The 25,144-nt window shown below is 53.9% G+C and overlaps 6 protein-coding genes across 6 annotated transcripts; 1 reads left to right on the plus strand and 5 right to left on the minus strand.

Moving 5' to 3' along the window:
* Nucleotides 1-90: 90 nt before the first annotated feature.
* CGGC5_v010486 (uncharacterized protein) lies at nucleotides 91-1,095 on the minus strand (the record flags this gene model as incomplete). Its single annotated transcript, XM_032021336.1, has 1 exon — nucleotides 91-1,095. The coding sequence occupies one exon, from the start codon at nucleotides 1,093-1,095 to the stop codon at nucleotides 91-93; it is 1,005 nt and encodes a 334-aa protein (XP_031881577.1).
* A 1,500-nt stretch (nucleotides 1,096-2,595) lies between these two features.
* CGGC5_v010487 (uncharacterized protein) lies at nucleotides 2,596-3,738 on the minus strand (the record flags this gene model as incomplete). The annotated part of the gene is made up of 1 exon (XM_032021334.1): nucleotides 2,596-3,738. One exon carries the CDS (start codon nucleotides 3,736-3,738, stop codon nucleotides 2,596-2,598), a length of 1,143 nt encoding a protein of 380 aa, XP_031881598.1.
* Nucleotides 3,739-10,712: 6,974 nt separating this feature from the next.
* Nucleotides 10,713-12,366, minus strand: CGGC5_v010488 (Carboxypeptidase Y-like protein; the record flags this gene model as incomplete). The annotated part of the gene is made up of 3 exons (XM_032021333.1): nucleotides 10,713-11,947; nucleotides 12,002-12,085; nucleotides 12,138-12,366. The coding sequence occupies 3 exons, from the start codon at nucleotides 12,364-12,366 to the stop codon at nucleotides 10,713-10,715; spliced, it is 1,548 nt and encodes a 515-aa protein (XP_031881597.1).
* An 853-nt stretch (nucleotides 12,367-13,219) lies between these two features.
* CGGC5_v010489 (putative glycine dehydrogenase) lies at nucleotides 13,220-16,443 on the minus strand (the record flags this gene model as incomplete). Its single annotated transcript, XM_032021331.1, has 2 exons — nucleotides 13,220-13,281; nucleotides 13,335-16,443. 2 exons carry the CDS (start codon nucleotides 16,441-16,443, stop codon nucleotides 13,220-13,222), a joined length of 3,171 nt encoding a protein of 1,056 aa, XP_031881702.1.
* A 2,146-nt stretch (nucleotides 16,444-18,589) lies between these two features.
* NUP57 (Nucleoporin NUP57) lies at nucleotides 18,590-19,783 on the minus strand (the record flags this gene model as incomplete). The annotated part of the gene is made up of 3 exons (XM_032021329.1): nucleotides 18,590-18,694; nucleotides 18,751-19,397; nucleotides 19,462-19,783. The coding sequence occupies 3 exons, from the start codon at nucleotides 19,781-19,783 to the stop codon at nucleotides 18,590-18,592; spliced, it is 1,074 nt and encodes a 357-aa protein (XP_031881612.1).
* A 595-nt stretch (nucleotides 19,784-20,378) lies between these two features.
* CGGC5_v010491 (NADH-ubiquinone oxidoreductase 20.8 kDa subunit) lies at nucleotides 20,379-21,291 on the plus strand (the record flags this gene model as incomplete). The annotated part of the gene is made up of 4 exons (XM_032021328.1): nucleotides 20,379-20,398; nucleotides 20,530-20,757; nucleotides 20,894-21,026; nucleotides 21,139-21,291. The coding sequence occupies 4 exons, from the start codon at nucleotides 20,379-20,381 to the stop codon at nucleotides 21,289-21,291; spliced, it is 534 nt and encodes a 177-aa protein (XP_031881613.1).
* Nucleotides 21,292-25,144: the final 3,853 nt, after the last annotated feature.

Raw genomic sequence — 25,144 nt, forward strand, 5'->3', positions numbered from 1 at the left:
TGCTGTCTGAAAAGTCCCCCAACGAGCTCACCAAGGACCATGATATATCCACCTCGAAATTACTCTCGTTATCAAAAACCCTTCTGCCAACTACCTCCCATTACCTCCGCTAGCATCCAACTCCGCCGGCGCCTCTCCCACCGGCAATTCAGCAGGCGCAGCCGGCGTCTGGTGCGGGTACCCCTTAAACTGCTGCCCCGCGACCCCTTGCCCCGGCTGCAGCACCTTGTCGTTCTGATAATACCCCGCGACGCTTCCTCCCGCCATCTCGCTCGGCGCGTAGCTGCTGCCCTGGTAGTTGCTGTTCTGGTACGCGTACGCGCTCTGCTGAGGCGGCGTCTGCCCGTCTGGCCCAGGCTGCGTCTGCTGTACGCCCGCATACTTGTGCTTCCGCCGCCTCCAGCATAGGAACAGACCTGCAAGTATCGCGATGACAACGACCGGAACGACGACCGCCACGGCGACGATGCCCCCTGTCGAAAGCCCGTCACTCGTAGAGGAGTCGCTGCTGCTGCTGCTGCCGTCACCGGTACTCGTTGTCCCAGCCCCACTGTCGGTGCCCGTGGCCGTCGCCGACGCAGTGTTTGAGACTAGATCGCTCGCTTGGTACACCATCCGGATGCCGTACGCGTTAATGCCGTCGCGATCACTCATCGTCGCCGCCGCGCTCGACGTGCTTCCGTCCGAGACGAGGGTATACTCTACCACCGTCGCCGGGCCCGCCATCCACGTGCAAAACTGCGTCTCCCACCTTTCCGCCAACGTCAGGTCGTTCTCCACGCATGACAGCGTGATGTCGCCGCGGTGCGGGCAGCACGTCACGGTCGTGATGCTGCGCACGCCGTTGTTCCGGGAGCACTGCGGCTGCGCGGTATAGCCCGTCGGACAGGCAGTGCCGGGGGAGTAGAAGGCGGTGCTGGCGCCGTTAAACTTATTCGGCAAGCAGGCCGGGTCGTTGTCAATCGCGAAAACGGAGTTTGTCCAGTACACGCCGGAGCAGGAGGCCGGCGGGTCAAAGTTCTGCGTCGGAAGGGGGTTTTCGGGGAAGGTCGAGGCGACGTAGCGCGTTTTCGAGGTTGATGTTGCCGCCGCCATTGTGTGATGATTTTGTCGCAATGGAGCTAAGGAGGGCTTGCCCGATCGAAAGGACTTTGGGAGCTTCGTATGGGGAATCCCTGTGCCGTTTATGGGTCCCCGTGTGAATGCGATGAGCTTGTTTTGTGGATTCTAACGCGTTGATGACATGAGAGCGAAGCAATTCGGAAAGTGACAGCAAACAAGTCTAGTCGGGTATTAGTCGCAGAAGCAAGAAAAGCAGAGAAAAAAGAAGGAGAAAGGAAGAAGCTTGGATTGAATAGAAGAACAGGGCTATTAGGATTCAAACTAGTTTTGACGAATCCTTCGCTCGAACTAGTCTTACTCTTTGCTCTCACTCCCTCCGTCCTGGCCAGCCACTCATACTGGCTCGAAAGTCCAATGACGATCCCATGCTTGAGAGGATCCGCTCGTAGGCAGACGCCAAAGGGACATTCGTACACTAAGGAAACGCGACGCTAAGAATGGATGGGACCAAGGGCCATCGCCGCCGCAGCGCACCATTCGCGAATCCTTCGCCAGGGGGTCGAGGCCGTCAGGTGTGTGTCCATCCGTGACGACTGATGGTTTAGGTGCCAATTACTACCACTTGGTAGGCAGTCCTGATTCCTGGAAACTTCTCAGACATTCATCTGCAGTGCAAAGGGGCGTGTGAGACTTTTGGGCTCGTCTTCCCTGTGCGATCCGAGACGACCTCGCTCGCCCTCACGTCTCATTGTCTGATTGGCCATATTGAGATCCGGCGCTACCTGATAATGAAGGGATACATGCAGCTTTGTTGCTTTTTCTTCAAATTGAAGCGTTGAGAAGGCGAAGTCGAGCAGCATTGGGGTTGAAGAATAAGTAGAGAAGGCAGGTGGCGGTTGTAATGACGGGATGGCTGTGCCAGGCTCGACTGCTTCAGAAATCCATGGCTCCGTCGGCTGGTCTGTGAACATGACAATGACTGGCTCCTTTGGCCACCAGCAGTGCAATCTAGCGTTGAAATGGCTAGATGGAAAGCCCAACTACTTTCGTTTGTGGTCAATGAAGTCCTCGCTACGAGCTGGGTGGCTTGATGAGGTGTCAGCACTAAGTAGCCGATACATTTGCGTCGAACAAGCTAAGCTTTCCAAGGCTCAGCCACATCCCTTGCCAGCCCAGCAAGGCGCAAGTATTTTGGTGCTGTGCTGATGGTGAGACGGATAGGCGGCATCGCGGCAGATCATCCAAACGGGTTTTCGCCGCCTGTCAGCCGTCTCGAACGCAGCGACCGGAGGACTGCATACAACGTGGGGTTTGAAGAGAGTATGTCTGATTATTAGTCGTTCAATTCGGCGTGTTTGCCTGGGATGCTACTGTAATAAGCATTGCGCGCAACGCTGTGTAAATGTGGAAAACATGTGCCTGGATCGGTCCTGGCAAGATGGATAGACACGACGCCCCAACGCCGCGCCGTCCCGCAGAAAAAATGCCGAGTACTCCGCCAAATGCTTAAACCAGCCACCGCTAATGTCTCCTTCACTTCGGTATGCCCATCATCTTCTGGTGGTCAATATGTTGTCCCGAGGGCGTGTGGCTCGGTCGGTCTTCCGGGAGTTCCCTCGGCACGGGAGCCGGGAGCTCCGATGTGAACGTCTGCCCCGGTGCTGGGTTTTCCTCCGTCGCCCCCGGAGGCTTGTATCCCGCGTAGCTGGTGTACGTCCCATTGTGGCCATACTGCTGAGAGTATGGGACGGTGGGCGATTGATTAGATGGTGCCGCTGTTGATGACGGGTATGTCGAAGGGAAGGACTGTGTGGAGGGCATCGTCTGCATAGGCGGATGCTGATGCTGTTGATACGCGTTTGGGTCCTGGTACTGCTGCACCGACGGTGCCTCGTGGACTTGCTGCTGCATAGGGTTTGTGGGTGGCATCCCATTTGCGCCCTGAGGCGTTCCGCTGCCGTTTACGTGGTCGTACTTGGACGCCTGGCGTTTCCTCCACCACCAGAACAGGGCGCCAGCAATCAGGCCTAGAACGACCACTGGGACGACAGCCGCAATGGCAATGGATGCTCCAGTGGATAGTCCCGACGATGAGGTTTCTTGAGGCGCAGTCACGTTGCCAGTGCTCGTAGCGGAGACCGTGGCTGTCGCTGTCGCTGAAGCAATGTCGGTCGACTGGTAGACCATGCGGACGCCGAAGGCGTTGACACCGCCCGGGGAAGTGACATACTCTTGCTCAATCCACGTGCTCGTATCGGCGGTGTGCACGATGTCGATGCGCGTGCCCTCCGGCGCGATCCATGTGCAGAAGAGCCCAATCCACTGGCCAGAAAGCGTGGCAGGTTCGACCGCCGAGAGGATGATATCGCTGCGATAAGGACAGCAAGTCACTGTCGTGATGCTGTGAACGCCCTTGTTGTCGACTCTGGCCGTCATGTACCCTTCAGGACAGACATATCCAGGTGAGTAGTATGCTGTCTCGTCTTTCGAATGGCTCGTGGGCAGACAATTTTCTTGGGGATCAACCATGTAGACGGCTCCATTGTAAATGCCACTACAGTACGTCGGCGCCACGAATTGGGTAGTCAAAGGATTGAAGGGGAAGCTGGTGACGACAACGCTGCTGTAGGTACTCGTTGCCGTCGACGATGAGGACGATGTCGCGGTGGCCGCCATGGCAGGCGGCGACCGTGTAGGATCGCGGGGTCAGGGACTAGAGAAGTGCAACACAACAGACGGGACCCGATACGCGAGACGGGGTAGTCGAGGAGCTAGGACAAGACGGTCCGTACACAGAAGTCTAGTCCTGTATGCGACTTGGGGTCTCGAAGCGCGCCGATGGCTGCGGAGCCGTGCCACTAGGTGCGGTTCGGAACCGACGCCGTGGTATGTCTTGAGGCGATGTCGGGAGGATCACGTCCACTTGTTGGCAGGCAGCAGCTTTTTGCTGGTTTTGGTATGAACTCTGGGAGATTGAAAGTGGAAGCGAAGGATGGAAGATCTTCGAGATGGGAAAAGCAAGCGGGGATTGACTGCGAGAAATCCAGGCCAATTCTCGCTTCTCTCCAATGCCGGTAGACTTGATGGGTCTTGGAGGGAAATAGTTCTGCTCTTTGCACGCGAAAGAAGAACCGGCAGAATCCCAGGGCAGCATCGGAGGGTCGGCGCCATAAAGGGGTCCAGAACCGCAGACCAACAGGGGTTGGAAGCTCTATGGGGACTGTTGGGTGGAAGAAGGCGCGCAGAAATTATCCCCGGACTGTGGGTATGGGCCCTGGAGAGAAAGCATGGAATTGACGAGGGTGGGAGTTCAAGCCGTCTGAATGGTTCTGGTTGTGTTGCAATGAACCAGTCTCTCGTCTTCCCTCAACTTCGCGTGCTGCTGCTGGCGAGCTTAAGCCTTGGCCTTATCAGGTTGGGGTGCCAGGATGTAAAAGCCTTGATCCTTGCTGGCTGCAATGAAGAGACAGCAGAGCTCATCTTAGCAAAACGGAACTGACCTACAAAGATACCTCTGGCTCCGTAGTCCATTGATTTGGGCAACATGGCCAGATTGACACTGAGAGCGACAGACGCATCTCGACAGGGCTGAATGATGGAGAGGGACGGTCGAAGGATTCGCTGAGATGCATGACAGCGGCGAAGGTTCCATGGCCGGTGGTGACTGGCTGGATGGGGGGATGTCAGGTCGTTGAAGCGCCCGCGCGAGGGCATACAAGTTCGTCTTGATGTTGGCGAGCTTGACAGGTCCGACTTCTGTATGCATAGTCAAAGTCTGTAGACTTTTGGCCAGTTGCAATGGCCGAAGGCGACCCTTTTGGGGATCGAGGGTTTCTTCCTTAGCCCTACAACGCTACTCCCACGACGTCGGAACCAGCACTGGACCTGGGAGGGCATCCACGGACCGCAGTCCCATCTGACGGCGCCCAGACGCGGGCGCCACCTCCTGGCTCGTGTAACGTGAGCGACGGCGTGTCCAATTGACTTTGAGATGTCGAGCTGGGAGGATGCCCGCGGTGTAGGGTTGTGGCCCAAGGGCATGCATGGCATGGCATGGCTCATCCTTGATGACGAGATGAACGGGAAAAGACGTTTGCTTGATGGCGTGGCACCGTGTCTTCGATCACAATCACATCGTCCGTCCGTTGCTGTTGTTGCTGTCGGCGTCTACCTTGATCAAGCATCGGGTGAAGTTGAAGCATCCAGAGGATGTCCAGTTCAGACACTCCCGCCTCATCGTCTCTGAAGCGGCAACTGCCCCAAAAGTGTTCTGTACCTGCCGTTCGTTCAGCCCGTGCACCCCAGCTCGTGGAAATGGGTCTCGCACAATTATGAGTGGGTCGGCTGAAGACGCTAAAGCGACAGGGATTGCGCTCCTTCCAAATCCTTCGAGACCCACGCTCTTTCCTAGCGTTCAAGTACGTACACTATACTCTTAGCAATACGTTGTATTTTGAGGCCCTAACGTTGTATTTTGATGAAGTATATAACCTAACGTAATATTAACTATAGATCTAAGCTAAAAATAGTACTTTATAGCGCTTAAACCCCTACTGATTCTACTTAAGTATTAAAATAAAATGAAACTAACTTAGATACTTCCTCCTACTATAATAGAGGCTCTTCTAAAGCCTATAGTATTACTTTAAGCTTCTTAAGTATTTATTAGTTAATATAAATAAACGCTAACTTATTAGCTTATTTAGAAGTTAATCTATTATAAAGCTAGCTATAGATAAAGTTCTATATTAAAAAAGACTTCTTAAAAAGTATTAAATTAGTAATTATACTAAAGAGATATAAAGCTACTTTTACTAGCTTAAAACCTATAAAAGAAGTTATCTACTATATTTTAAAAAGCTTATAACTAGTTAAAATCCTAAAAGTTACTAATTATTTTAAAAGTAGGATAGCTATATTAAGCTTAATAAGTAAGATATTTATAATAAATATTAACCTTTTTAATGAGTGAAATAAGCTTTTAGATAAAAGCTTTTAGATAAAAGCTTTTAGATAAAAGCTTTAATATAAGTAATAAGGATAATAGGTATAGTATTTTAAATAGTAGAGGGATTAAATACTTAAGTAGCTTAGTTAATATGATATAACCATATTACTTAGCGCTTATAGTAAACTTTATAAAGTTAAAGCTATATACTATTTTTAATAAGAAGTAAGTATATCTTACTTACTTTAAAGGTAAACTAATCGCTCTAAATACCTTATTAGTAAAAAATAACCTTATTAAAGTAGGTATAGTTAGCCTTAAAGAGGTATTAAGCCTCTATAATTAGCTAGAGTAAGGTATAAAAGGTCTCTAAGTTATATTAAAACTTATACTTTTTTATAATTATAATATTATTAATAATTATTAAGGGAAACTTATTAGTAGTAGCAGGTATATGTAAGGGGCTGGCCCCTAGGCTTGTTCAACGTAGAGGTGCCGTCGATTGACTATTCTAAGCTGAAGAAGGAAGAAAGGACTTTACAGGGATAGGCGCCTAGCAGCGGCGAAGCACACCGGGGTTAGGCGGTGTGCTACGGCGGAATGGTGGATCCGGCGGAGCCGGGTCTCGGTAGCTGCTCCGGCAAAGCCGGAGATCTCGGCCGGGCTCTAGCCCGTGACAGTATATAAAGCTTCTTAGAGTAATAATATAAGGTAGACTTATTTTAAATTAGTAACTTAAAGGTAGTAATTTAGCTTCTCTATTAAGTAATATATCTATAATAAAAAGAGGTTAACGTGGTTTACCAGTCAGCCGCGCATATCAGTCAGCCGCGCACTTTTTCCAACCTTTCAAACATTTTATAAGTTTATACAACCACCACAACGTATAAAATCAATTAGCTCTCGTCAGTACATGAATCGCTAGACGATTCTACATCTTTAGAACATGTTCGCGCATTATGGCCTGTCTTGCCGCACACACCGCAACGCCGTTGAGCCGACCGACCCTTCTTCGACGGACCCCCTTCTTCACCTTCTTGAGGCGCTGGACGTTTCCCTTTGCCCTTTTCTTCTAGGATAACCTGAGATTCTGCTATACTAAGTGCTCCTCCAAGCTGGACGCGCGTCTTTTTCGCTCTCCGGCGCTTAGCAAGCGCCACATTGGCATCCTGAAGTGTGCGCACCTGATCCGTCAAAATCGTGATCGAGTGTGCCATTGCCTGCGCACCCTTTGCTAGCCGGTCAACTGCCTCAATTATTGGTGTTGGAGAGCTTCCCTGATGGGCTGAGATCCGACTTTTAATAAAGTTAGACTGTGAAAGCGCTTCGTGGCGGTTGGAGGGCGTTTGCGATTGCCAGGCTGGTGGTGTGTTGAGGGGTCGGTCACAGGAGGTGTTGGCGTCCTTATATGCACATCGAGCTTCCCAATCACATAGTTTGGGTCCCACGGTAAAATACCAGCTCCGCGGAAGGCGGATTTGATATTTTCACTCGTAAAGATCTTGTTGTGGGCCTTGCAGAAGGCAACAAAGAACTCAGATTTCGTGATGTGGTTCACGGAGGATTTGATGAATAGGTTGATTTCATCCCCGTATGCGCGCTTTAAAGGCGAGTAAAGTGCAATATCCAATGGCTGGAGTAAATGGGATGAATGCGGAGGCATACTGACGGTTATAATATTATTCTGCTTGCAGTATTCGTCGAAATCGGCCGATAAATGGCTCTCGTGCCCATCGATTATTAGCATCCGATAGACACCTTTTGCGTGGGCCTGAGTATGCTTATCGAAGTGTTTAATCCAGTCAAGACCTGTCTGATTATCCGTCCATCCATTAGCAGTAGGTTTGATAACCCAGTCGCTAGGAAAACCTGATTCCGTGGTCCAACTTGCAAGGTGATATGCGCCCTTGACAATCACGAACGGAGGGATGCACCAGCCGCCTGAATTAATACATTCAATGACTGTAGCCCATTCACGATTGCTAGGCTGGACAGACTTTGCTTTGCCGCGTCGATCAGCGCGTGTTACCACCATTGACGCGGTGATCATGCCCATCATGAAGCCAGTTTCGTCGAAATTGTATAGGTCCCCCTCTTGGATGCCGTATTTGACCATCATATTGCCCAACAACGCGAACCACTTCGAAATGACCCCTGGATCCTCTTGAAGTGCCCTTTGATAATCATATGGACGATTGAATTTAGTCTTCAGAGTCGGCTGCGAGTCGATAAACCTCTTGGCCCAATGCTTCCCAACGGGTGTCCCATTCCGCGTCCGCAGCAGGAGATTCGCCATATCTTCCACACTAGCGAGTCGCAGGGGAAACCCTCTAGAATCCTGCTCAATAACGTATCGGAGAAGTGTTTTCTCTTCGATCGGATCGAGTTTATGTCGTTGAGGCTGGATACGGTCGCGGCGTAGTCGATTGTTCATTCTGTCGCATAAGGTACTTTCGGGGATACTGTATATCTTCGCAGCGCTTCGCGTACTGAACTTATGACCTGCAGCGCGTGTCGATCGGATCGCCTCAATAGCAAGAATAATCTTATCTTCTTGGGTGTAAATTGGCATTGCTGTTGTTGAGAAATTACGCGTCAAAGGTTTAAGTGGCTGGGAACAAAGCGCGTTGTGGAAAAAGTGCGCGGCTGACTGATATGCGCGGCTGACTGGTAAACCACGTTAGTTATTTTACTATATATAGTTAATACTATTAAGTTTAATAAAAAGAAAGTTAATAATATCCTATATTATATACTAAGTTTTACTTATATCCTAAGTATACTAATAAAAAGCTATACTATTAGATACCTAAATATATATATTAATAACTTTATTATTAGTAATATTATTAATTATAGCTATTAAAAATAATATTAAAGTAAGTAAGTATATTAATATTGCGTTAAACTTATTACTTAATATCCTTATAAACCTTATTAAGTAAGCAGTTAGTAAGGAGGTAAGCTAATAGTAATATCTAGTTAGGTAAGTAGAGTTTAAAGAAGTAAAATATAGCTTTATCCTTAAAATAAATAAAAAGCTTATTATTATAGTAAATAGAAAGAGCTATATAATACTTAAGATTATTCTTTTACTTAGTAACTACCTTAAGAAGCTTAAAAAATTACTAAATTAGAGGTATAAGTTAAGTAGTAGTCTAATAAGGTATATAGACTTTAAAATACTATTAGAGGTATATACCTATACCTATAAAGGTCTTTTCGTAGTGCTTATATTATAATTAAGGGCTTTTATATCACTAGTTATATAGAAAGCGCTAAAATTAAGTATAGAGATTATGAATTTTTACTATAGTAGCTAGTAGCATTAATATTAGTAATAATAATAGCGTCAGCATTAGTATTAGAAGTATGTAGTCAGAAAGCTACTAAAAGGTTTTTACTAGATTATTAAAAGATCCAGGCTAGCACTAGCCATATACGGTTAGACTTATTACCTAATTAGGTTAGCGCAAAAAACTACTTGTACGTTGTATTTGAGGGTCATAGTACGAAACGTGGTATTTTAGCAAGAATACGTACAATCTCGATCCCTACTCTTTCCCTCTTTCCCTCACTCACTCGGATGTCTTGGCAACGGCTGACCGATTGTCGAATTCAATTCCGCCTGCTTGAGAAACCGCCGTCGGACTTCTTCCGTCAGCTCAGCCATCAAGTCAAGCCGCTCTATCCTGGGCTGGGCTGCATTTGCACTGCAATTTGAACCGACCTCGACCAGTTGCTTGTTCGCCCACTGATTGATAAGACTCAAAGTTTCTTCAACAGTCATATCTTCTGGGACTGATCCACCAGGACTCTCAGCCAAGATCCGAACCTCCACTGGAGTGGACCAACAAGCCAGCAATGAGCTGGCATATCGACGATGCCACTCTTACGTCGGCGGAGTACTTTTGCAACCCGACAATCACCGTATCAAGGCCAATCACCACACCCTTTCCCCCGGAACTCGGGCGGCCCCGTTCAAGTCGTTTTCCGGGTCGCCATATGGCACGCATCTGATATCCCGAATTCTTACAAGTGGAGGATCATTAACCGTTGCCCCGATGCTGCCGTCGCCACTCAAATCATCGGCAGATACCTTCCACATCTGATGATGACATGCAGAGGACCAACATGTAAGACGTCTTGGCCCTTCGAGCCAACGGACGTTTAAACCGCCCGTGCAAGGCTGACGGTCATACTTTAAGCGAACATTTCCAATCCGTGATGCTCGATCCTAGCAGTCTTGCTGATAGCTATTGAGATGACATACACATGACTGATGTCAACTTCGCTGGAACAATTCTGAGAACCATCGTGGCCTCAGGTGACACCAAAGGTTGTCGGATCGTGATCCGAGGACATGAAAATGGCTGAGATGCTTTCGTTCTTGCTTTTAATCGCTTCCACATATGCTCAGTCACCAGGATTTCCCAGACATGTTATTTTGATTTTTGAGGCAGTGTTAATCACCTCGACGCGCAATCAAGGCACCAATGTTTGGCATTCAGTCTGTTTCAAAAAGCGGATCTGATGAATTGCATCAGCGTTGTTTGCCCATCAAATCCTGCTTCTCGATTAGCGTCAGGTGTTATGGGCCGACTCTCATGATACATTCTGGGCCATCTAAGCGATTAACAAAACCATCCGTCATCTCAATACCGTCAACTTCCAGTCTCGGACTAACAGAACATCAACTCCTTTACAACTCCAGAGACCACTGCTCCTCCCTGCCCTGCCCACCAACCTTGACTTCAACGCCCCCCTTCGCCGCCTCCTCAAAGCTCCCAAACATCCACTTCCTCACCATCTCCAACCCGACCTCAGGCTGGTCCAACGGCACCATATGCCCGCTCCCCTCCACCGTCACAAACGCGAACCTCGTGTCCTTGCCCCCAAGCCTCTTCACAACCTCCTTCCACCTCCCCGCCCTCACAACCTCGCCCTTCTTCTCCGCAAACCACACCCCAAACTCCTTCGCCCCAAACTCAACCTGCCCATCCCACGCCAACTTCTCCGCCCACCGAATGTTTCCCGCCGTATTACACGCCAAATCCAGATCCCCGTTGTAAATCAGCACATCCACCCCCTTCTCCAGAACATACTTCACCTCCCTCTCCGTGCTCAGAAACACGTCCCCAGCAACCTCGAACGCGTGGTTCACATCCATCGAAATCAGAGTGAAATTCCCCCGGTCCACCGCCGCAGGCACCTCCAGCGCCCGCCACACCTTATCACTCTTCACATACTCCTCGATCCCGTCGCCCGCCTTGTAGCAAATACTCTCCGTCTCGCACGGCGCCGTGATGTCGAACGGGTTGCGCCCGCCCTTGCGCACGTCGCGGTAATACAGCTCGTCCACGTGCCCGAAGCAAAACGCCCCCGCGGCCTCGCACACAATCGGGTCCGGGAACGCATAGCACGCCTCCTGGAGGTACATGCACCGCGGCAGCGCCGCCGCAATCTGCCCACACAAGCTCTCGTTGAACACGGGCGCCGGCACGCCGGGCTTCGTCGTGCACAGCGTCTCGTAGTAGCCCCACGTCGTATCCCGTGGACTCACGAACCCGTTGCCGATCATGGCGCTCTTCAGCGGGATTTTGAAATCCGGCGCCGGGGATTCGGTGTTGTAGCGCACGATCTCGGCCGCAAGGGTGGGGATGTAGTGCCCGCCGTAGGACTCGCCGACGATGTGGAAGGGCAGGGCGCGCAGGCGCGGGAAGGCGGTGTAGAAGATGCGCAGGAAGACGTTCATGTCGGCGGCGGCGGCGGCGGAGGTGGCGGGGCCCGGGACGCCGGGGTCGTGGTAGGAGAGGCCCGTGCCGGCGGGCTGGTCGATGAAGATCATGGACGAGTTGGCATTCCAGGCGTAGCGGTTGTGGACGGTGGAGTTGCCGGAGGGGGAGATGAGGCAGGGGCCGAGTTCGAGCATCATTCCTGGGGTTGGTGTCAGTTTGGTGACATTTTGTTGCGGGTGTGGGTTGGACTTACCAACGAGACCGCTGCCGCCGGGGCCGCCTGTCATCCAGAGGCTGAGGGGGTCGTTTTCGGGGTCGTTGAGACTTTCAAAGTACCCTTTTGTGTCGGTCAGTGAGTGTGTCATGAGCATGATGAGTGAATGGCTCACAGAAGAAGAGGTGTTTGCCGCCGGTGTCCAACCAGCCGGTCCACTGCCGCGACCCAGCGGCGCAGATCTCGTCGCTCTGCTCCTTGATTCGGATGGCATAATTTGGGTGCTCGGGGACGGAGAACGTCATGAACTCAGGGTTTTCAATGTCAGCCTGCGTCGCGACGCCTGCAGTGAGGCGTGCGATGAGCGTGAGGCCCGTGATGGCTAACGCCGCGAGACGAGCCATCTTGGTGATTGTCAAATCGTCCAAGAAGCGTGAGTGTCAGCCAGGGACTCAATTATTCCTTTGACAGAGTGGGGATCGAGTGAGAACGCTCCCAATTGAAGTGACGGTGTGATGAGGGAATGAAGTTGAGATTAAGACATCAAGGTTCCGGACCGCATGTTTTGTTGCTGAGCGGTTGGCACGGCGTCCCGATAAGGAAGGCCGGCTGGAAAGTGGGGTCGGTGGGATTCGAACCCCGAACGATGGCCCGATACCTTGGAGATGTCACCCACGGTGAAGTCTCAATCCCAAAAAAATCAGCTCGCGATGATGTTCCGACGATAGTTCTTGAATTGTAGAATATTTTTATTGGCGAAATACGGCATATGAGATTGTCGATGACGCTACGGATGTCATCCGAGGCATGATCATCTCAATCGCCTCACGATTGGAACACGAACAGTGAACTTGATGGTTTCATTTTCCGGCCCTATGCCAGTCTACCAAATACAACACGTAACCCATAATGCAAAACCCCATATCTCCCTCATGTTGTTGAACTCCCGGTAGGTCTCTTGACTGGACCCCCAATAACCCCTTATATATAATGTGTATCCCCTGTTGAAATCGTAGGAACTCATATCCCCGCTCGCTTGTAGGGATGTAAAATGTTGAAGAAAAAAAGTCATCAGAAATATTTAGATGTATAACGTATATCGGAAGAAATCTCCGAGGCACCGTCGAATGTTGAATTAGTCGACGGTGCCCCAGGTCCTATCCTTGGATGTCGTCATGCAGTCATGATATAGAACCAGGGCGGTCTATGTCTTTCTCTGCTGGTATCACGTCTATGAGATGCGCGCAAATCACTGCTTTACGCTTGGGTGGTGTCCTCGACAGGAGGGCACGTGCAGAAGAGGTTGGTGTCGCCGTACGCTGCATCTTGTTAGCTTCCGTCACTCACACATCCTATTCAAGAGGAAACTCACTGTCGTCAACACGGCCTACACTAGGCCAGAACTTCTTCTCCCTCAAGAACGGCAGCGGGTACGCCGCCTTCTCGCGCGAGTACGGGCGCTCCCACTTGCCCTCGCCGTCGCCCAAGATGACATCCGCCTGCGGGTGCGGCGCCATCTTGAGCACGTTGCCCTCGCGCGGCTGCTTGCCCTCCTCGACCTCGCGGATCTCCTCGCGGATGCTGATCAGCGTGTCGATGAAGCGGTCCAGCTCCTCCTTGCTCTCGCTCTCCGTCGGCTCGATCATGAGCGTGTTCGCGACGGGGAAGCTCATCGTCGGCGCGTGGAAGCCGTAGTCCTGCAGGCGCTTGGCGATGTCGATCGCCTCGACGCCGGCGGTCTCCTTGAAGGGCCGCGCGTCGAGGATGAACTCGTGCGCGCAGCGGCCGTTCTCGTTGGTGTAGAGGATCTTGAAGTGCGGCTTGAGGCGCGAGAGGATGTAGTTGGCATTGAGGATGGCCGTCTTGGTCGCGAGGCGCAGGCCGTCGTTGCCCATGAGCGCGTTGTAGGCCCAGCTGATGGGGAGGATGCCGGCGCTGCCGAAGGGCGCGCTGGAGACCATGGCCTCCTCGGCGTCGGCGGAGCGCGCGGGGAGGTACGGGGCGAGGTGCTCCTTGACGCAGATGGGTCCCACACCGGGGCCGCCACCGCCGTGGGGAATGCAGAAGGTCTTGTGCAGGTTAAGATGGCAGACGTCGGCGCCGATCTCGCCGGGCGAGCAGATGCCGATCTGGGCGTTCATGTTGGCGCCGTCCATGTAGACCTGGCCGCCGTACTGGTGGACAAGCTCGCAGGCCTTCTTGACGCCGGGCTCGTAGACACCGTAGGTGCTGGGGTAGGTGACCATGAAAGCACCGAGCTGGTCGGCGTACTGCTTGCACTTGGCCTCGAGGTCCTCAATGACGAGGTTACCGGTGACGGGGTCGCACTTGACGGGGACAACGCGCATGCCGGCCATGGCGGCGGAGGCGGGGTTGGTGCCGTGGGCAGAGACGGGAATCAGGCAGATGTCGCGCTTCTTGCCGTCGGGCTTCTGCTCGAGGTACTTGCGGATGGCACGGAGACCGGCGAACTCACCCTGAGCACCGGAGTTGGGCTGGAGAGACACGGCGTCCATAGCAGTGATGCCCTTAAGCTGCTCAGAGAGTTCCTCAATAAGGGCGGTGTAGCCCTTGAGCTCGCTAGCGGGAGTGTGAGGGTGGATGGTGGAGAAGCCAGGCAGAGAGATGAGAGCCATCTCGGTGGCGCTGTTGAGCTTCATGGTGCAAGAGCCGAGAGGGATCATGGAGTGAACCAGAGAGAGATCCTTGGATTGCAGGTGGTGGATGTAGCGGAGAATCTCCGTCTCGCTGCGATGGGTGTTGAAAACCGGGTGAGTGAGGTACTCAGACTGGCGGCGGAGAGTGGTAGGAATAAGCTCCGTGATGCTCTCAGTAAGAGCAGCGTAAGACTTGCTCGCAACCTCGGCGGTCTGGGCGCCGGTGACGTTGCCGAGAACAGTAGCAATGGTGTTAAACACCTCCTCGTTGACGTGCTCGTTGACACTGATACCGACATCGTCGTTTCCGTAGTCGCGGAATCCCAGGCCGGCCTTCTTGCCCTCCTCCAGAATCTTTTGCGCCTTGTCACCGGCCTTGATGACGACAGTGTCGAAAAGCACCTTGCCATCGGGGCTGGCTCCGCTCTGCTCAGTCTCCAAGCCGGCGGCCTCGGCAACAGCCTGAACACCGCGAGCAAGGCGGATGAGTCGCGTCGCAATCTCCCTCAGTCCCTCGGGACCGTGGTAGACGGCGAACAGCCCAGCCATGTTGGCCAACAGAGCCTGGGCAGTGCAGACGTTGCTGGTGGCCTTCTCACGGCGAATGTGCTGCTCGCGGGTCTGCAGAGCCAATCTCAGGGCGCGGCGACCGGTGCGGTCCTTGGAGACACCGACCAGACGGCCGGGCATGCGTCGCTTGTGGGCCTCCTTGACGGCGAAGAAAGCGGCGTGGGGGCCACCGAAGCCGAGGGGAACACCGAAACGCTGGGCGCTGCCAAAGGCGATGTCGGCACCCCACTCACCGGGGGGAGTGAGAACCGTCAGGGCCAGGAGATCGGTGGCGGCGCTGAGAAGGGCTCCCTGGGAGTGCACGAGATCGGAAAGGCCCTTGAAGTCCTCAACCTTGCCCTTGGTGTCAGGGTACTGGACCATAACACCGACCAAATCCTGGCCCAAGGCCTTGATCTTCTCCTCGGCGCTGCTAATGTCGACAACCTCGACCTTGATGCCGAAACCCTGGGCCCTGCTCCTCAGGACGGAGATGGACTGGGGGTGAACAAGGTCGGACACGACAAAAGTCTTGCCGGGCCTCTTTGCGCGAGAGCTGGAAAGCGCGTTCATGGACAGGGTCATGGCCTCGGCGGCGGCCGTACCCTCGTCCAAAAGACTGGCGTTGGAAATCGGCAGACCCGTCAGGTCAGAGACCATGGTCTGGTAGTTGAGAAGCGACTCGAGACGGCCCTGGCTGATTTCGGGCTGGTAGGGCGTGTAACTGGTGTACCACGCAGGGCTCTCCAGAACGTTGGTCTGAATAACTCTGGGAGTGACGCTCGGGTTGTATCCGGCGCCAATCAAGGGCTTCGGGGCGGCCTCGTTAGCCTTGGCCCAGGCCGTCGCCTTGGCCAGAATCTTGCTCTCGTCCATGGGGCCCTCATTGTCCCACGCGAATGTCTTCCTCTCGGAGTAGACATCCGGGGGCAGCACTTGGACAATAAACTCGTCAATCGTCTTCACGGGAGGATCCAGCGCCTTGAGCATGGCCTCGGCGTCGCTGACGTCAGGGCCTATGTGGCGGGGGATGAACGACTCGGGCCTCTGGAGCGGCTCAAGGGAGGCGTCCACGGAAGTTTGCCTGCTCGTCGCCTGGGCGTGGGCAGTAATCGCGGAGAATGTCCTCACGCGAGTGACATGGCTCGGGGCCATGCCGGAGGCAACGCAAGAGTTGCAAACCCACGGTGAGGGGGCCGTCTGGCGACCGACGACCCTCGACCGCGGAGCCACCAGCCGAAGCTGGCGGGAGAGGGGCAACCTCAGTGATGCCATGGCTGTGAATGTGTAGGAATGTGTGTGGCGATAAGAAGGGGGGAGGGTATAATCTCTCTTTTTCCCTGGAAGAATAAAAGAAAGGAATGAGACTGGTCAGACCACAGCGACTGACGAACCCTCTATGTGAAGAAAGTTGTGAGTAGAGAAGAAGGGAAGGAGAGGCGAGTGAACGAGAAGTTCGAGCCGTTGCGGTGGTGGTGGTGTCTTTCTTGTATGAGCTGCTCGGATCGGGGACCGAAGACCGATATCGTTGCCGCTCGAAAAGCAACACCCTTGTCGCCACCTTTGAGACCGACTCGGGACGGGGGAGGGTGGAGGGGCCAGAGCAACAGCGCGCTCCTTCTCCCGTCCGTTGATTCAAACACGATGACACGGAGACTTTTTTCAGAATCTTTATCTACCTTGGTCGAGTGAGACACAAATGAAAACGTTGCAGAAGACGCGCAGCAATGGCCGCAAGTTGGCTGATTCGGATTTGGCGAAGTCGGTGAGAAGCCGACTGCCAAACGTCTTTAAATTTTTGGCTTTTTGAGGCGTGTAAGGTACAAGTAAAAGGGTCCCATTGGGAGTCCAGGGATGGCCGTCTCTGAGTCGAGCGCCCTACATACTTACCGCCGCTTCTGTTGCAGCTCCCACCTACCACCTACCAAAGGTGCCTCACTGGTATTGGATCTACCCGACCTCAGGAAGGTAAGGCATGATGAGAGGGACCTGGACAGCCCAAAGGAACCGGCCTGCCGCCACGCCTTCGGTTCGTTGCGGGTTGAGCGCAGCGGCAGGAATGGATGAGCGCACACTGAGAAACCGCCCGCCACCAATCCTTATCGCGACAGAAATATTAAGGTCCGCCGATAAGCGCGCTAAAGGCCAGCCCGATAAGAACCCATCCGGCTCCAGGTGCAGTTCCCCAGCCATCAAGCACCCCTCCATCCTGGGGGGGCCCCAAAGCCAACACTGCAAAACATGCGACGGGCTATCCTCGGCCCGGGATGACTGTGCCAAAATCAGACCATCCAGCCACTCAGGGAAGCGCACCGCGAGCCGCACAGGGACAGGGGTGGCGCTCCCCCACCAAAGCGTTGTGTGGTGTTTCCAGTGCTGGCACACTATCAGGCCGACGGATGCGTACCCGAGCACGCTCGGTGGCCAAATCCGAGTGCATGTGGAAATGGCATCCGCTACGCAGCCTGTGAGAAACTTGAGCATTCCCACCACCACTGCTAAGAGCCGCACCCAGACGTAGAGGTACGTACCGCCCAGGCCGGATTCTGTGTGGGACCCATCCAGCTGGGGCTATCTCTAAATTTTTGCGACGACATCATCGCTGAACCGGGCCACGCGCAGAAGAACAAAAGTATCACCAACCTCTCCGTCCCATCGATACCTTAATACCCCACAGTCAAAATGTTCGGAGGATGTACGTACCCCCTGTTGCACCCTTCGGAAAGAACTGAAATAACTGACCTGGCTGTGTCTGCAGTCGCGCCCCCCCAGCTCTCCGAGGAGGAGATCAAGCAGATGGAGGCCGAGGCCAGCTTCACCGTCCAGCAGGTCCTCGTCTCTGCCGTCCTGCTGTACCTCTGTGAGTGACCCCACAGCCAGCATCAAGCCTCAAGAGCCCTGACTGACCGTCTTTCAACAGCCCCCTTCGCCGTCGACCTCGCCTCCAAGGTCCTGTAAATAACCATCACCGACCAAACATGAACCTCATGGGCCTGCCATAGGGCTCGAGAACAGAAACAGACGCAGATCATCTGCTTCAGACCCTCCAAAAGACATGCCGCGAACGAAGAAGCACACGGCAGGTAGAGCCACAATGGCTGGGAGACGGGTATACAGGGACAACTAGAATATCCCTGTTGTAAAAATATCATGTGTACAAATGTACAAACGGCTGGTGTGGATGGGCTATGACTATAGATCACATCGGAATCCAGGGACAATCAAACATCACGAATTTAGAGACACCCAAGGACCCTGTCCCATTGCGTTTCCACGTGCTCCTCACTAATTTTCGGAGCCTTTGATGGGCGATGAGCTATGGTTCCTACTCCCACATGAAAAACAGCTTCCGCTCGCGCCGATCCGGTCCTCTATTATAACAAGAATTTGACAACTCAACCCGAAACCCTCCTCGTTCGACTCATGACGACGGGTTACGCTCCTTCTCCCACTGCTCAAAGTCTTTTGTGATCGACTCGACCTCCTTCTTGAGGTGCTGAATCTGCTTCTCGTAGTCCTCCAACACCTGCAACATGTTAGCCACTGCATAAAACACAGAAGTCTCTCAGCAAAAAAACTCACCTTTTTCGCCTTGTGCTCCGTCTCCTCGTTCAGACCCTCGCCGCTCGCAAAAGCAGGCTTGTTCGCCTCCTTCATCAGCTGGTCCGCATAGTCCCTCAACACAATCAGCCTGCTCCACAACTCCTCCTCCCTCGCCGCCAGCGCCGGGTCCTGCACGCTGCGCTCCAGCTCCGCCAGCTTCAGCCGCAGGTCATCCTCGTCCCCGCTCATCGCGTATCCGCGGTTGCGCAGCACCTGCACCCGCGCCGCGAGCGCGAGGCACCGCTCCCGCAGCACCACGTGCCGCCGGCGGGCCGCCAGCGCGCGCACGCTCGTCTCGAGGTCGTGCCGCGACAGGATCGCGTCCAGGCTGGCGTTGATCTGGTGCAGGCGCACGTTGAGCTCGCCGACCACCTTCTTCTGCGTCTGCAGGCGCGCCGCAACGCCGTTGAAGCCCGTGCAGAGGACGGGGATGAAGCCCGGCGCGGGCTTCTTCTGCAGCGCCTCCTCCCACTCCTTGGGGTCCTCGTGCGGGCCGGGCTTGTAGAAGGGCACCGCGGCCTCGTCGACCTTGTTGTAGAAGTAGTGCTTGAAGGCGCAGTTGGGGTTCGTGGGGTTCCACTTCTCGATGATGAGGGCCATCTGCTCGGGTATGGGCTTTTGGTTCTCTACGTGGTAGATGGTCAGACGGATGCTCAATCAGTAAGAGGAAGGTGGAAGGGGGCCACGTACGAGGTGTGTCTCTGCCAGGCTGCCAGAGTGAGCTGGACAGCTGCGCTTGCGACTGCGATAGGCTGGGCATCTGCTGCTGCTGCTGTTGTTGTTGGCCTTGCTGAGGCTGGGCAGAAGACTGCCCGAAGCCGAGGGTGCTTCCTTGGTTCTGCTGCGGCTGGCCGAACAGACTGAGGCCGCCCTGCTGCTGGGCTGGTTGCTGTTGCTGTTGCTGCTGCTGCGGCTGCTGCGTCGACTGCCCCAAGGTGCTGCCAAATCCTCCACCGCCGAAAAGGCCACCGCCCGTCTGCCCAGCGGGCTTCGGCGCTCCGAATAAACTCATGGCGACGATGCGAATGATTTATCTGTGACTTCGGGCGTCAATCGGTCGTGGTCGCAAGGCTGAGGTTGAGATTGATGCGCAAAGTCGGTTCGCGGGAGAAAACAATGCAGGGGATCCTTATTGCATCGTCAAAGGAAAATGGGAAAATAAGAGGGCCTTCGCGGGTATCAAAACAACGGAAAAAGAAGAATGAAACCGCGCTTCTGGAAGGAGCCAGCAAGCAGACGTCGCAAAAAGTTCTTCAATCGGGGCTGCGGGTGCGAAATTCACCACCGGAGAGCTACCCTTGAAAGTGTCGGCGTCTGATTCCCAAGCAACGGCGACGCGAAAATAATAAATCGGAGCTTGCAGGTACCTGACCTGAGCTTCACCGAAAGCAGCAGCCACACCCACACCGGGACGCGCCACAGAGCAAGGCTCCACTCCAGCCTCGCCATCGAACCGAGCCAATCAGACACCCGCTAAATCGACCTCACCTCAATTCCCAAGCGTCCGTAGCCGTCGAAAGCTTGCCCGCCAGACGACGCAATCGCGAATCCGTCCCCGACGTCCCGTCCTCCCACCCACCCCCGCGGCCATCACCACAACAGCAACAATGTCTTCCCGACGGCCCCAGTATGTCTTCACCTCCCTCCCTCGCACCAATTGGCGCTCCGTGGGCCAATCGGCGGGTGTCCATCCCTCCGCGCCAAAAAAAGTTACGAGATCGAAAGCAACAGCAAGCTAACCTCTGTCGATACGATTAGATTCAACCAGCAGCAGCAGGTCGACACGGCCCCGCTCCCCGACGACATCCCCAAGGTCAAGGAGGTTGGCGCCAGCTCCGCGCCCCTGCTGTCCGCGTCCTACTTCATCGGCGCCCGGTGCCGCGAATACAATGACGACTTCATGCAGTGCAAGACGGACAGCGCGGGCCGCGGCGAGTTCAACTGCTTGAAGGAGGGACGCCGGGTCACGAGATGCGCCTCCAGCGTGTACGTTTTGGATCTTTCCTTTCTGGGTTGCCGGTGGATATGGTGGCTGCGAGGGAACCTTCTGTTGGGGCTATGGAGGAGATGGATGATATGGGCGATGTGAACCACGACAGAAGGCTGACCGGAACGAAAACAGGATCAAGGACATTAACACCCACTGCCTCGAGCAGTTCCGCGCTCACTGGACCTGCATCGAGAACCGCAACCACCAGCTCTACCAGTGTAGACCGATGGAGTGGAAGTTGAACAAGTGTGTTTACGAGAACCTGGTACGTTATCACCATCCATGGACCCAGGAAGACCCCCGAATGCTTCGTTGCAGAGGAAACGTCTTCTATGGCCACATGCTACGGACAGTACAAGCTAACATCCTCCACACAGAAACTGGAGAAGCACATCCCCGACCAGCGCCCAGGCGTCACCCCCGTCGAGCTCCGCCCTCACATGATCTACGCCGACGTCGCCATCAACACCATGGAGGGCAAGCCCTTCATCCCCCCGTCAAAGGCCGAGGGCAGCAAGCAGGCGTCGTAGACGGTTGCATCTAGGAATGCGGGGGAACGTCGTTTTGGCTTTGCGTTGAGGCGGAGAGAGAAATGTAGGCTGGCGATAGAAAAACGCTGTGTACATATGTCATCAATCAGACCTGGGATCAACCAATGGCTTTACGGCTCTCGTCCTCGCCTCATTCTTCTTCGACGTGTTTGTCTGCTGCTATGCGTCGAGACAACACTCAGCCAGCGATGACAAACAGCTAACAGCGACAGGACCATCGCCCCATCTTCCCCCGCGGGAGTTCGCAATTCTCAGCCGCCGTCGGGAGACTACAGCAGCCATGCGTTTGCCCCTCCCTCATCCGAACTCAACCCCCTCTTCGCCCCTCCTTTCGAGCAACATCCTCAAGGCAGCTCCCCGCCAACACCCGAACCCCTCAAACCTTTTTGCAACCTCTAGGCAGGATGCCCCGCGTTGATCTTTTCATTATCACAGCTACAGACATGTGCCGTACGACGCACGCCAATTAACGACCACGTCCCGCAAGACACGCCGATCGTTGTCCTGCAAAGCCGGAGGCCGCTCCCGCTCTGGCGACAGTGAGAGGAACCGTCATCCGCTTGAGACCGGAAAGGACCGGCTGTGCTGTCTCTGTATTGACTTTGCCTTGTCACTTGATGGTGTGCAACGTTTCCTTCCTCTGCCCATCAGGTCCTCTCCGGGCTGTGCCCTGCAAGGACGGTGAGAATGAGTCGAAGGGCTTCCATGCTGGATACAAGCTTCCGTCGGGAATCTGGCCCCCGCGTGGTTTCTCAGCTGTCAAGACTGCATATATCACCTTTGAGCAGTCACCCGAGACATCTCAGCGTGAGATGGTTCTTTTCTCTCTCGGGCGTAACGATGCAACAAAGTTGTCAATTCTGACGAATAAGCAAAGCTCAAAAGTCCGTATTCAGGTGTCATCTGAAAAGGGTTCAGCCACAGTCACGCTGTTGATGTGAGTAGCCTTCCGTTCAGCCATCGACTTCGTCCTGATTTGTCAGACCCAGCCAGTCAGCAGCCTGACTCAAGGGTATGCACTGTTCTTGTGTAGTTCGCCGTCGACTGCACAGGTGAACGGCTGCAAGGCCAGCTTGGGCAAGCCGTGCCGGTGACATCGTCAAAGGATGCAATATACTTCAGACGCGGGGAGGGCATGGCATGTAAGCCACGTCGCCAAACGTATGTACTCGTCTCTCTGATTCCTGTGGCTTGGAACCAAGAGGGACGAAAGAGCGAGATGCGTAATGGTGGGTGGCACGCGGCGCGGAGAACGCGAGGAGCTGGTTGACATTTTGCACGACGACCCTGACTTGATGCGATGACTATCCTCCCGTGGGCGCTTCTGGATGCCAAGCACAGAGTCAGGGTCGGGTTCTAGAAACTGCTTCGAGGGGATACAGGGGCGATAGAAAGAGTCAGCTGGCTTGCTGTGTCCCTCCAAGTCAAGGTGCATTTGGGGTAAATCGACAACCCAAGATAGAAGCGAATTTGAGACGACCCATGCGCAATAGCTTGAACTACAAAGGTTCATTTGATTCGAAATTTCAGACATTGAGTAAGCTGGAAAGTGTTCGCTTCATGTACGACGTAGCACGAAAAGAGCCTCCGCTACCCCGGAGGAGCCGACAAAGAGCGGTGCTGTTTGTGTATCGAGATCCTAGATCCAACACGGATATCAAATGCAGGACGACGGCTTGTTTGCCGCATGAGCTCCAATACCCCAGAGTATGGAGATCGAGTTACAAATACCATCCTTCGCTGATGCATCGGCGGGCTGGTCTCCGCTGGCGATTGAAAAAGGATGCTGGCAAAGTTTCACCAATTGTCTAAGACTTTTCCCCCATGATGAATCGTAGGAGTTGAGATCCTGCAGTAGCCTGGGACCCTTGAATCCCATGTCATCATCTTGTTTGGATGATATTGTCAGCATTGTCAAAGGGCAAACACCAGGAACTGTCATGAGCATGATTTCATGGGATGAATGTGATCATTCGTGATGCCATCGTGAAACCGCGATGGATTGACGTCAAGGTTGATTTTTGACTGAGAGATAAGGAAGGGACGGTAAAAGGGGTTGATCATGCCCAGGATGGGGGTCTGCGTAGCGCAACCTTGTGTAACTCCAGGCGCTGGGCGACCGGGCCGTGTCAACTGGCCGCAGCCATCGTCAAACGACATGTTTCGGGAGTGCAAGACTGTGCGGCTTCTTCGATGCCTGTCGGCCAACCAGAGGTTGACTGAGGATCAAAACTCTTACCCAGCACAAAGTATTCGTTTTCGGCTCGCCCATTGGATTCCCAGTGCGCGAGCCTTGGTTCGACAGATCTTGGGTTCCTCGAGCACGTCCGCCAGGTTCATGCCAGGTTTGCCTCGGAGGATTGGCAACCCAACTTCTTGTAATGTTCTGGACTGAGCGGGTCAAATTTGCGGTGCACCGCACGTCTCCCGGGCGTGGGCCGGAGATGAGCTGATGGGTGGTGACTTGACGGCTCACCTCCAAAGGCAACTGGGTCTCTGTCGGGGTATCCAGTTTAGAGGGGATGCCGCATTCCCCGGGGTTGAACGGCTGGTTTGCTGATGTGCCGTGTGGCCCGCGGGTCGACGGCAGTCGATGGTGGAGAGAGGAAAAGAGGGACGCAGGGCAGAAAACCCCTCAGCGAAATCTTGTTAGCAAGATTAAGGATGTTTAGGGGCCTGGATGCAAACGAAACCTCATCTCGTTCGCAACGAACAACTTCAAGGTTGCCCTAGTCAAAACCAACTGCGTTATCGTGATGGCCAGGGCGTCCATGACTGAGTATGATTGGACTGCAGTGGCGTAAGACAGCGGCTAATTCTGTGCATCAAGCGCGCAGTTGAGACGAAATAGTGGTGCAAAGGAAACCCCTGCGTGCCATGTCGATTAACTGGGATAGCGATGTCGGAGTTGCGCTGTTGCCTCCGCAGTGAGTTTCATTAGAGCAAACTTGGACGTGCAATCGAAGTCAATATGTGAGCTGCATTAAGCCATGTGGTCAGATGGGATGACATCTGATCTCTCTGCAGAGACGAGATGATGTAAGTCGTCCGATCCAGGGATCGGGTTCCATGGCCAACTGTTGAGGTTGCAGTGCAACTGGCGCGGCGGGATGTATCTGTGCACTTCTCGAATGCAGGGGAAGAAACCTCCGAAAGATCGTCGCTTAAGAACTCCACGCCAACAACGACGGTTCCAGACGTTGAATACTTGACACAGAAAACTGTGCTGACAAGATGCTTCGATGGCAGCGATGATGGTTGTAGCGGGCGACTTGTGACAACCGCGAACAGACGATGGCGTGCCCCACAGGAGGCGTAGGCCAGAATCATGACGGACCCAACGTCGGACTGGTGTTTTCGAAAGGGACGCTGGAGGATCCTCGTTGAGGGAGCTTCTCTGCCAAGATGGCCAGACTGTTGGATGGAGTTGCCCTGGGGCACTCGTTGCCTGTCACATTTGCCATCGACTGTTTCCGCTGATCGCAGGTCGGACCTAGAGATCAAGGCGGGAGATTGACGTGTTGGGGGATATCTGGCATTGACCAACGTTGATCGATGGACGACGTCCCACAAGCCAAGGTTGCCCAGCATTCGGGACATACACTTTGCTTTGGATGCGTCTGTTGACACTTTGTTCCTGTCGTAACCCATCATGGAGTATTGCATCTGTCGCACCTTCTGAAGCCTTCAAGTGCCGGGTTATTGCGGGGTTGAGGCGTTATCCATCGTGGAATTGCTTCCGGCTATGGCTTGGCGAGGGCTGAAGAGAGGCGTCGGAGCGCCACTGGGCTGAGATGCTGCATGGCGGTTGTCTCCCGCTGCCTCTCGGAAG

The sequence above is a fragment of the Colletotrichum fructicola genome, assembly GCF_000319635.2.
Source record: "Colletotrichum fructicola Nara gc5 chromosome Unknown KSG_Nara_v1_contig06, whole genome shotgun sequence".
In the NCBI taxonomy this organism is placed as follows: domain Eukaryota; kingdom Fungi; phylum Ascomycota; class Sordariomycetes; order Glomerellales; family Glomerellaceae; genus Colletotrichum; species Colletotrichum fructicola.